We start from the raw sequence: 12,167 nt of genomic DNA, 5'->3' as shown, positions 1-12,167 counted from the left end.
AAAGACATTGCACAGAGCAGGTAAGTATAACATGTTTGTTTTGTTTTTTAAAGCCAAACCTTTAATATTACTTTAAATAAAACAAAACCTAAAAAAACACTAAAATAGATTTATATTATATTAAAATATGTTTATATATTAACCACTTGCCGCCTGCCAATGACAAATTGACGTCGGCAAAGTGGTTATAGAATCCTGACTGGACGTCATATGACGTCCTCAGGATTTTGAGCCGCTGCGTGCCCCCGGGGGTGCGCATCGCGGTGATCGTTGTTGCAGGGTGTCAGTCTGACACCTCGCAACACCGATCAAGGTAAAGAGTCTCTTACGGAGACTCTTTACCACGTGATCAGCCGTGTCCAATCACGGCTGATCACGATGTAAACAGGAAAAGCCGGTAATCGGACGCGAGTAGAGGAGAGCCGATCGGCTGCTCCTGTGACAGGGGGGGGGTTTGTTCTGATCGTTTATTAGCACAGCCCCCCCGAGGATGCCCACTGGACCACCAGGGATGCCCACTGGACCACCAGGGATTAAAAAAATAAATAAAAAAGGTATGCCACCCTAGATCACCAGGGATGAGGACACAAAAAATGGATGCCAATCAGTGCCGCAATAGATGCCAATTAGTGCCCACAATGGGCATCACTGATAGGCAGGCATTGTTTGGCACTGATTGGCATCCATTAGTACAACACATACGATAGTGCCCATCCGTGCCACCTATCAGTGCCCATCCATGCCGCCTATCAGTACCTATCCGTGCCGCCTATCAGTGCCCATCCGTGCCGCCTATCAGTGCCCATCCGTGCCGCCGATCCGTGCCCAGCTGTGCCGCCGATCCGTGCCCAGCTGTGCCGCCGATCCGTGCCCAGCTGTGCCACCTATCCGTACCGCCTATCCAAGCCCATCCATGCCCATCCGTGCCGCATATTAGTGCCCATCAATGCCACCACATCAGTGCCACCTCATCGGTGCCCATCAGTGCCGCCTTATTAGTGCCCATCAGTAAAGGAGAAAACGTACTTATTTACAATGTTTTATAACAGAAACAAAAAAAAATGTTTTTCTAAATTTTTGGTCATTTTTTTTTTTTTTTTGCAGAAAATAAATATCCCAGAGGTGATCAAGTACCACCAAAAGAAAGCTCTATTTGTGGGTACAAAATGATAAAAATTTAGTTTGGGTACAGTGTAGCACGACCGCGCAATTGTCATTCAAAGTGCAACAGCGCTGAAAGCTAAAAATAGGTCTGGGCGGGAAGGTGTATAAGTGCCCAGTATGGAAGTGGTTAAGCTTTGAACCCCAGTACAGTGAATTAAATTAGCCAGTCAAGAGAATCCCTTACACCTGCCAGATGTATTTATGGGGGTATCAAATGTAAAGGTCCACTTACATATGCCATTATACGTTATAGGAGCAGTGGTATTTAATCTATATATGCCTCAGCTGTATACACATTGGACTGTATGCCGAATCCCTTGAACATCAGAAAGCAGTCGTCGCAAAAACCTGCAGACTGGAAAGTCTAGTTTTTGGCGAGTTTTGACTCCAGAGAACACTTCTGGATGGCTAAAGACATGAAACACAATCCAGCTCCTGGCCACTTACAGATTCTGTGACAGCTTTAAGACTTTTCTCCTTACCGGCTCGTCTTCTTCCTCATGAAGTGAAAAGTTGGAGCGCAATGGCATGCTGGACTCTGAATGAAGCGAGCGCACGGATATGGCTGAATCTGAGCGCCGGGAGGTGCTAATCGGAGGCTGGAAAAAGAAAAAAAAAAAATCCAAAAGGAATTGAGATAAAAGTGTAGCAGAGGCTCCCGATCTGTGTCAAAAAAAGGGCAGACTGCGAATCTTAGGAATACAATGATCCAAATGAATGTCCACACACCATGCTAGGAACTGGGATGGGGTATGTCCAATAGAATGCCATTATATACCCAGCAACCTCAGCTGTTCTCTGTGCAGAAAATCCTTGCAGAAGGCTGGCATGGCAAATCTGCTAAGTGCTGCTATTTCCCTTGGTGCTACGGGCGACATTCGCAGTCTGATGGACCCACGTCCCCCCGAATCCCCAGCACAGCTGCGGCTTCCAGCACCCTGCGGAGAGCGATTCGGTGTCTGCTCCAGGCTAAGTCCTGCCAGCTCTGTCCAGAGTGTATATGCAGACACTTCCTCCTATTGAATTCAGGCTGCTCGGCTGCTTCCTGCTGGAGATGTGAGGAGACCAGGGAAGGAGGGGATATACTAAACGTGTGGGAAGAAGGGGGGGGGGGGAATAGAGAATATATATTGGGAATGATATTCCCGCTGGGACACTGCCAACACTTCTTAACCCTTTCACAGCCAGTGGATCGTGTGTGAAAAGAGAAGAACCTCCGTCAGATATTTATTGCTGTCTGTGTATTACACTTACTTACTGGGTTGGTGACGGAAGGTGAATGTAAATCTCAAATGTAATGGTTGCCACTGGAGCCAGATCAGAGGGGATACTGGACAGTTAGTGCCCATTCACACCTAGGCGTATATACGCCTGTAGCGCGACGCCGCAGCAGCCCCCGAGACGCTGGAGGGATGATTTCACATTGCCCTCTATGGAGATGGTTCACATCTCCACGCCGAACGCCGTACGCCTGCCGCCTGAAAACAAGTCCCGGACCTTTTTTTCAGGCGGCTTTCGGCGTTCGGCATAGGAGATGTGAACCATCTCCATAGAGGGGGTAAAGCTGCATTCACAATCGCGGGGTTTTGTCGCCGCAAATCGCGGTACAAGACGCCGCGATTTTGTACGCCAAGGTGTGAATGCAGCCTTAAACCGCCCAATTGAAGGCACAGAAGTAGATATTGTTAGTGTCATAGACACTGCACTAAGAGGACAATAAAGGGGTAGTATGGCTTTGTTTTTAATTTATTTATTTTTTTGTTAAATAACAAACATGTTATACTTGCCTCCACTGTGCAGTTCGTTTTGCACAGAGTGGCCCTGATCCTGCTGTTCTTGGGTGTCTCGGCTCCTCCCCGCATCAGCTAACCCCCTTCTGGGAAGTTCTCACCCAAGGGGGTTAGCTTGCGGGCATGCTCCCTGTCATACACGCTGCGTCCATAGACAGAGCGTGTATGACTCGGTGCCCCCCCCCCCGGCAGCCGCATCATTGGATGAGATTGACAGCAGTGCGAGCCAATGACTGTGCTACTATAAAAGGGGTGTTCCAGCCTTTAAGTTTATTAAAAGTCAGCAGCTACAAAAAGTGTAGCTGCTGGCTTTTAATAAACAGACACTTACCTGCTCCACGGTTCCAGCGACGCACCGGCCGGGGCTCCGCTCCTCGCCCCCCCTCGTCTTCATTCCTAGTGTGGACACCCGGCAGTGACAGCTTTCGGCTTCACGGCCGGGCACCCACTGCGCATGCGCGAGCGGCACTGTGCATGCGCGAGCGGCGCTGTTCGATTGGACAGGCGCTCGCCTACAGGGAGGGGCTGCAATAAGGCGATTAAGCCAATCGCCTTACCAGCCCCCCCGTGGAAGGAGGAAGTGGGACAGGAAGTCCCACTCTCCTGACCCCCCCACTACCCCCCCCCAAAAAAATTACATGCCAAATGTGGCATGTAAGGGGGGAAGGAGTGGATTAAGCGGAAGTTCCATTTTTAGGTGGAACTCCGCTTTAATCTATCCAATCAACGGCCAGACTCCGTGGAGAAGAGGATGCAGGCGACGCACACAGCAGGTGAACGGGCTCAGGTAAGTAAAACGTGGGGGCTGGGGGGCCATCATTGCCAGGTGTTTTTTCACCTTATTCCATAGAATGCATTAAGGTGAAAAAACACGAACCTTTACAACCCATTTTAAGGGGGGATATGATGAACATGTACAAATATATAAGGGGTCCATATAGTGAACTTGGTGTTAAGTTATTCACTTTAGCCTAGGTTGTTCACATTGGAGTGATTTGTCATGCGATTTGTGAGATCAAATCGCATGGCAAGCCGCAGTCTATTGGAGGCAATGGCACTGTTCCAATCGGTGTGACGCCAATTTTGCAGAGCCGCACTTGATTTGCAAAAGTAGTTCCTGCACTACTTTTGCCGATTTCAGGTGCGACATCAATAGACATCTGTGCATGAAGCCACACAGATGTCTATCAAGTAGCACCTAAAATCGTGCTACTTCAATTGAAGTAGCGCGATTTCAAAGTAGCATCAATGTGAACCAGTGCTCACGGTCAACACATTCCAGGACAAGGGGGCACTCTTTTCGTCTAGAGCAGGGATCTCCAAACTATGACCCTCCAGCTGTTGCAGAACTACACATCCCATGAGGCATTGCAAGACTGACATTAACAGATATGACTAAGCATGATGGGAATTGTAGTTCCTGATCAACTGGAGGGCCATAGTTTGGAGATTCCTGGTCTAGAGGAAAAGAGATTTCATCTCCAAATACGGGCTGGTTTCTTATAACAGGGTACTAACATTTATAGGTAAAGTTGATCCAGGGATTATCCAATCGCCTCTCGGGGGACCAGGAAGGAATTTTTTCCCCTGCTGAAGCAAATTGTATCATGCTCTGCTGGGGTTTTCCGCCTTCCTCTGGATCAACTGTGGGTAAAGAATTGGGTATATGGGATTTTATTATTTTTATGGTTGAACTAGATGGACTGTCTTTTTTCAACCTGACTAACTATAACCTTGTTTTATTTTGTCTAAAGCAATAGCATGGTCTATCTAATATGACCGTGCACTCTATTAAGCGCTGAAAGTTGACCATACTGCCCAGTGCACTCAGTGATTTAACAGACCTGGTCACACACACTCCCCCTCTTTCTCAGCGCTACAAAGTCTGTGTTATAATGAGGAATTATTGAATACTCATGTATGCCAACATAGAGCACTGGAGTCTTTCCTACTCACCATAACATCATCTTCATCCCTGGGTGAAAATGCTAAAGTGCTGGAAGTCGATGGCGTTCTGCGATGCTGTTTAAACGTACTCGCACTTTCAGCTGAAAGATAGAAAAGCGGGATACTGGTACCCAGTCCTGATTTTTTTTTATTGAAATCACACACATGGAGTAAGGCAATGGAGGGAAAAACGTTTCGAGCTCAGTTTGGCTTCTGCGGGCCTTTGTCATTCCAATTTGTACTTTGCGAAAAACCTGTATGCACTGTTCTGTTATATTAAACATCTCTACCCTGTGTCCTGAATAATTCCTGAAAAATAGCAGTGCACTTCCTGTGCCTAGGCATCCATAGGCCTTCAGCCTCAAAGTTTTCAAAGTAGTCTGTAGTACAAAATCATACAAGTCGCTACTTTTTTCTGACGTTCAATCTCATGCTATTTGGAGTGAGACTTGGGGGGTCAATTTACTAAAACTGCAAAATCTGGTGCAGCTCTGCATAGAAACCAATCAGCTTCCAGGTCTTTTTATTTTTAGTCAAAGCCTAAAGTGGTTCTAAAAGCAGGTTTTTTTATTTTTGACTTTTGCCTACAGGTAAGCCTATAACAAGGCTTACCTGTAGGTATAAAGAATATCTCCTAAACCTGTACGGTTTAGGAGATATTCCCCTCGCAATGCGGGCGGCGCATGCGCAGGGGGGAATCCACGGCGAAAGATCCGGCAGCCGCCGGACCTTGCCGATTTTAAATCTCCCGCGCGCACGCGCGGGAGTGACGTCATCGCCGCTCCAGCCAATCACAGCGCTGGAGCGGCGATACCCGGAAGCCACGCCGGAGCAAGATGACATCTCGCTCGGCGTGAACCAGGTAAGTGTTGTTCACCTCGTTTTGAGGTAGGTATTTCATAATCAGCTATTATGCGGTGCATATTAGCTGATTATGCATTTTGCCTTGCAGGTAAAAAAAAAAAAAAAAAAAAAAAATTATATATGCGGTTTACAACCGCTTTAAGACAAAAAAAACCTTGTGTGTGCAGCAGCCTCCCTCAGCCACCGTAATACTTTCCTGAGCCCCTCTCGACCCAGCAATGTTGACTGAGAGCATTGGCTGTCTGGGACTCCCCTCCTAAATGGCTGAGACACAGCAGTAGGCGCCATTGGCGCCCACTGCTGTCAATCAAATTCAGTGAGCCAATAAGGTGGGGGGGAGGGGGGCTGAGCCACACCTCCATGTCTGAATGGACACACAGAGCAGTGGCTCGACTCTGGTGCCCCCATAGAAAGCGGTTTGCTGTGAGGGCACTCAGCAGAGGGAAGAGCCAGGAGTGCCGGTGAGGGACCCGAGAAGAGAAGGATCTGGGCAGCTCTGTGCAAAACCACTGCATAGAGCAGATAAGAATAACATGTTAGTTATTTTTAAACATAAAAACCCAAAGACTTTAATATCGCTTCCACTGAACAAGCTGAAGTTAGAAGCCAATTGGCTAAAGTGCACAGCTGTACCAGACTTTGCACTCTCCGGTTTTTAAGTAAATCATCCCCTTGGTGATGCTATTACTGTGCTATTGACTGTTCTCCAAGGATATACAAAGCCCAAGGATTTCCCTGTTTCTGCAGATCTGTGCTTCCTCATCTTCTCTTGCCACTTCTTGAATGTTCCCCCACCAGATATTAGATCACCAGTCATCAGGTGGAGTCATCTCTGACATGAGGAAGCAACTCCCTGCCCCTACCAAGTAGGCCACCTCTGCACAGAGACAGTGCAGAACAAGACATTAAAAGTCTGTAATGGGGAAAAATTAGCTGCAGGGAAATCACAGGCAATACTGGTGCCTAATCATTTGACGACAACTTATACATCAAAATTATTTAAACTAATGAGGGGAAAATAGGAACTTTTCTAATAGAAAATTTACCTAACACTTTACAATATGACATTTGCCACAAACATGGACTTAAAGTGGAAGCAAAGGCAAAAACTAACTAACTCTAAACCTACTCCCACCCCCATTCTAGGCCTAATCTATCTAGCCCTGTAAAGACAAGATTGCTATACTTACCTATTCTGAAGCCAGTCCAATCCCAGGCTGAGCGGTCAGCAGCGGGCTTCAGTGTGTAGGAGAGGCAGCTGACAATGGAAGGCCCATAGTAAGTCTATGGGTGACGTCACTTCCCAGTCATTGCCGGCTTTCTCCTGCAAACAGAAGACACCGCTGGAACCCGGACCGGAGCGTCTTCAGAATAGGTAAGTATAGTGATCTTTTCTTTACAGGGTTAGATAGATTAGTCTTAGAATGGGGGTGGGAGAAGGTTTAGAGTTTTTGCCTGTACTTCCACTTTAAGGGCCAGATTCTCAAAAAAGTGCCTATCTATAGGCGGGCGTAGCGTATCTCAGATACACTACGCCGCCGTAACTTAGTGAGGCAGGTCCCGTATTCTCAAAGAACTTGCGACCAAAGTTACGGCGGCGTAGTGTAACTGTTCCGGTGTAAGCCCGCGTAATTCAAAGTAGGCTAGTGTGGGCGTGTTTTATGTTAATGTATCGTGACCCGACGTGATTGACATTTTTAACGAACGGCGCATGCGCGCGCATGCTCAGTATCACGTCAAATTTTCTAATTAAATTACGCCCGCTCAATGCCTAGTCGACGTGAACGTAACTTACGTCCAGCCCCATTCACGGACAACTTACGCAAACAACGTAAAACACGACGCTGTTCGTACGTTTCCGACGTCCATACCTAACATGACTTACCCCTGCTTTATGAGCGGTAACTTTACGCCGGCGTATGTCTTACGTAAACGACGTATCTTGCTACGCCGGGTGCACGTACGTTCGTGAATCGGCGTATCTAGCTCATTAGCATATTCAACGCGGAAATCTACGGAAGTGCCACCTAGCGGCCAGCGTAAATATGCACCCTAAGATACGACGGTGTAAGAGACTTACGCCGCTCGTATCTTAGCCGAATTTATGCGTAACTGATTCTAAGAATCAGCCGCATAGATACGACGCCGTCGTAAGTCCTTTGAGAATCTGGGCCTAAGTTTTTAATAACTATATATCATCTACAAAATACCAAATACACTAATTCTAATTGAATTAATTGAACATACCTTTTGTAATTGTTGTCACTGCTGTGAATGCTGGCCCAAATGTAGTTTCCATTCTGGTCTGTAATATACAAAATGTATACAGGCATACCCCACTTTTAAGTACACAATGGGACCAGAGCATGTATGTAAAACGAAAATGTACTTAAAGTGAAACAATACCTTTTTGCACTTATAGGGTGTAGTGGGGGGTCAGGGGGTGTAGTGGGGGTGTTAGGAGCTGTAGTTAAGGTCTCATGGGCTGTAGTGGGGGTGTCAGGGGCACACTGGAACTGGGCGGGCTATGCTCTCTGAGCTTCAGCTCCTTCTACTGCGGCTGCAAAATGTCTGTACAGTACTTGTAAGGCACTTTACATACACTCACGGGTATGTCCTTACTCGCGAGTGTATGTAAAGTGAGTGTACTTAAAGCGGGGTATGCCTGTACATGAAGTCAATTGCCTAGCAAGTGGCGAGGAATACAAAGTAATGGCCTAACATGTGGTGAGGAATACAGAAGAAAGCAGCAAAAAAAAGACCCCAAAACAGAAAGGGTTGCCAAGAGCTGGATGGGTCAATACCAAGAAAGGAGACCGAATAAAGAAAGAAGGGTATGTATGCCCACCCCAAACTGATTTGTGATATTTTAATTATAAGCGGAGCCTGGTGGCTTCCTATATGTCATGGATAGTACAGCTGTGATCTCTGCATCCTACAGTTTCTGACCCTGGTGCAGTCCACCTTGGAGATTTGGGTGTTTTCCTCCACCTTTGTACTGTATGTTCTAGCTCTTCCTGTTACACTCTGCATAATATAAAATAAAGAGGAATTCAGCAGGGAGATTGGGAGCCCCTAATGGTCACAACTGACCTGGGAGCTCAGCACAGAGATTTTTTCAATAGACTCCTCGAGAGACATAAGAAAATGCCAGGTGGGTTAACTTTCCCGCCTCCATTGAAGTCAATAGGAACTACACCAAAGACACACCCAGGGTGCATTTTTTCTGGTTGTTAAAGCGGAGCTCCACCCAAAAGAAAGTGGAAGCTCCGCTTATATGCCTCCCCCCCACCCCCTGCGGTGCCACGTTTGGCCCCATTTGGGGGGGGGGGGGATGCAGGTACCTGTTATTGACAGGACCCGCACCCACTTCTGGGTGATCTCGTGCGGTGAGATCACCCAGAGGTTCTACCCTCCTCCTCCTCCTTCATCGCCACCAGCATGCACTGTAGGGAACCAGCTATTCACACAGATGGGCTGTAATGCAACGCTTTAAAAACTCACAATGCATTTTTTTTAAAAGGTGGTTGTCCTAGGAAACAGAAAAGTAAGTACACAGGAAGGCCCCTTTAACACGGGCTTGACTGTGATCCCTGCTGAGCAGGCAGATGACAGGTCCGTCTCCGTACACTGTGCGGAGAAGGACCTCAAAGTCCTGCTGTCCTCTATGGAGATCAAAACGGACCACCTGCATCCAATCCGATTCTCCAGACGGATGGAAATTAGGGTTTCCATGCGTCTGGATTTCACAGACACGTCACCGCTGACATCCGCCGCTCCATAGAGGTGCATAGAGTGCCTGATCAGGTCCGCCTAAAAAATTGACAGGTAGACTTGATCGGAAAGTCTGTGTGAAAGGGGTCGAAGAGGAGTGGTGCCAAGACCTGACTTAAAGGGGTGTTCCGCCTAAAAAAAAAAATTTTTTTTAAAAGTCAGCAGCTACAAATACTGCAGCTGCTGACTTTTAATAATCAGACACTTACCTGTCCCAAGGTCCAGCGATGCGGGGGAACAAAGCCCTGCTCGTCTCCCCCTCCTCTCTGCAGTGCTGGCATTGTCACTGTGGGCGCCCCGCTGTGGCTTCACAGCCGGGCACGCACTGCGCATGCGCGAGCCACGTACCGTGATTGGCGGAGCAATCATCTGGGACCTGTGACGTGTCCCAGTTGATTGTGGAGAGGGAGGGGGGAGAGGCGACTTACTTCCAGTCACAGAGGCGACCTAGGGAGAAGTGGGAGCGGGAACCCTCTAAAAAGGAGGGTTTCTGCCCCCCCCCGCCATTCTTTAAAGTGAAAGTTCCATTTTTGGGTGGAACTCCACTTTAAAAGGACTTTCCTTGGGAAGTTTGAGAATGAATTTCAACGTGTGCAATGTGAAGAGGCCAGTGTGGGCTTGTAATAACGTTTATTTACGGCTTGTTCGGAATATGGAAACGTTTGAGGCCAAGTTAACACTTGAGCACTTTGTAGCGTGAAGCTCAAAAACACTCAACAAGCAAAAAAAAGGGGCAGGGAACTGCTGTTTAAGCTCATAGCGTGCTTTTTTTTTTAGGTGTTTCCATTGAAGTCTATAGGGGCAAAAATGATTAATTCTGCCTGAAAAGTAGCTCTTGTACTTTTTTAAGCGACAAGCATATTGCTACAAGCGACAGGACACTCAGATGTGAGCAAGGGCTAATGAAAACAATAGGTTTTTGCTTGGTGAGCGTTTTTCAGCTGAGCTACAAAATGCTCAAGTGTGAACGGACCCTTAAAGTGGAGGTTCACCCTCAAAAAAAATTCTGACATCACACGGAGTCGCACCATCCTACCGACAGAATGCCAGTGTTTTTTTTTTTTCTCAGCACATACCTCTTAATCCCGATTTTCACCTCACGGCAATCCCGCGGGAGTGGGCGTTCCCAAGCACTGCCTGTGATTGACAGGCTTCCGAACGGCGAGTACTGCGCGTCACAGGTTGCCGAAAAAACCCGAACGTCGGTGCGGCTCCATACGGCACCTGCGCACCGATGTTCGGGTTCTGTCGGCAACCTGTGACGCGCAGTATGCGCCGTTCGGAAGCCTGTCAATCACAGCCAGTGGTTGGGAACGCCCACTCCCGCGGGATTGCCGTGAGGCGAAAATCGGGATTAAGAGGTATGTGCTGAGAAAAAAAAAAACCACCGGCATTCTGTCGGTAGGATGGCGCGACTCCGTGTGATTTTAGAATTTTTTTTAAAGGGTGAACCTCCACTTTAAGCCTGCCACAGTTCTACTTTTAAATATTAAAGTTCTAACAGATGATGACTGACAAAAGTCATGAAACATATGGACACTGACCCCGAAACAGCGGGTGGGGATGTGTTCTAATAATAAAAGGTCAACAGAAAGTGTGGGCGACCCGAAGGTGTAAAGCTGTGCATCTGATGATATAGCATACAGTAGTTTGGCTTGTCATTTCTATTGTGAACGGTTATCAGAGTGTGTGGCACAATAGATAGAGCAGATAGTAGTAGGGAGGAAAGGCTGGTACCTGTCTGTGTTTTCTGGTGGAATGTTCGTGGCACCAGCTGAAAAATGATTGAACCGTGGATTCTTACTCGTGGTCATAATCTAGGCTGGCATCTCAGGGCTGCACCGAAGGTCCTCTGCAGAGAGAGAGAAAACAAAGAGACCATTACATTATGTAACAGGCTTCCCATGTGCAGGCAGAGGTCTCCCTAAGAAGGAAAAATGGGGAGACAGATATATGTTGCCCTTGACAACAGCTGTGTCTTGTCAGACTTAAAATAAATCAAATCACAAAAATACACCAAAAAAATTCTATAGCATGCCTATTTAATTTCAAAAGGTAATTCTGAAGCTTTCATTAAAACAATGACAGTCCTGCTTCAGGCACATCCTGGTACAGGGTGACAACCCTCTGTCCCTGTCTTCCAATGTCTGCAATGACACGAGGCAGCAGCTGAAGACAGGAAGTGGGTGCAAAGAAGCTGCAGGAGGTCAGCAGCACTGTGATGTATCAAAGGATGGGAAGATATATAAGCAGTATATTTTAAAAGGAAAACAAATAGCAATTGTTTATTATAGATAATCCTTTAGCAAACAAAGGGGTAGATTCACAGACAAGATACGACGGCGTATCTCCAGATACGCCATCATATCTCTGATTCCAGCCGGTCGCATCTATGCGCCTGATTCATAGAATCAGTTACGCATAGATTTCTATTAGATCCGACCGGCGTAAGTCTCTTACGCCGTCGGATCGTAACTGCATTTTTTCGCTGACCGCTAAGGGCGTGTATGCTGATTTACGCGTCGAAATATGTAAATCAGCAAGATACGCAAATTCATGAACGTATGCCCGGCGCAGTAGATTTACGCTGTTTACGTTAGGCTTTTCCCGGCGTATAGTTACCCCTGC

General features: G+C 47.2%; 1 protein-coding gene across 3 annotated transcripts in view; it reads right to left on the bottom strand.

Annotated features, from left to right (window-relative positions):
* The window catches only part of TRAF7 (TNF receptor associated factor 7), an 89,546-nt gene that overhangs the window by 50,580 nt on the left and 26,799 nt on the right, over positions 1 to 12,167 (bottom strand). For 2 of the 3 annotated variants that reach the window (XM_040356490.1, XM_040356491.1), the window contains exons 2-5: positions 11,277 to 11,391; positions 8,013 to 8,070; positions 4,911 to 5,002; positions 1,647 to 1,763 (exon numbers count right to left, since the gene is read on the bottom strand). In XM_040356490.1, the coding sequence (XP_040212424.1) occupies positions 1,647 to 1,763; positions 4,911 to 5,002; positions 8,013 to 8,064 (261 nt within the window). In that variant the 5' untranslated portion in view covers positions 8,065 to 8,070; positions 11,277 to 11,391. Of the gene's footprint in view, positions 1 to 1,646; positions 1,764 to 4,910; positions 5,003 to 8,012; positions 8,071 to 10,080; positions 10,085 to 11,276; positions 11,392 to 12,167 lie in introns of all 3 variants that reach the window. The other variant, XM_040356492.1, reaches the window with a different exon arrangement.

Source organism: Rana temporaria, chromosome 6, assembly GCF_905171775.1.
Source record: "Rana temporaria chromosome 6, aRanTem1.1, whole genome shotgun sequence".
Taxonomy (NCBI): domain Eukaryota; kingdom Metazoa; phylum Chordata; class Amphibia; order Anura; family Ranidae; genus Rana; species Rana temporaria.
Note: the sequence above shows the minus strand (reverse complement) of the source record. Positions and strands in the feature narration are given on the sequence as shown.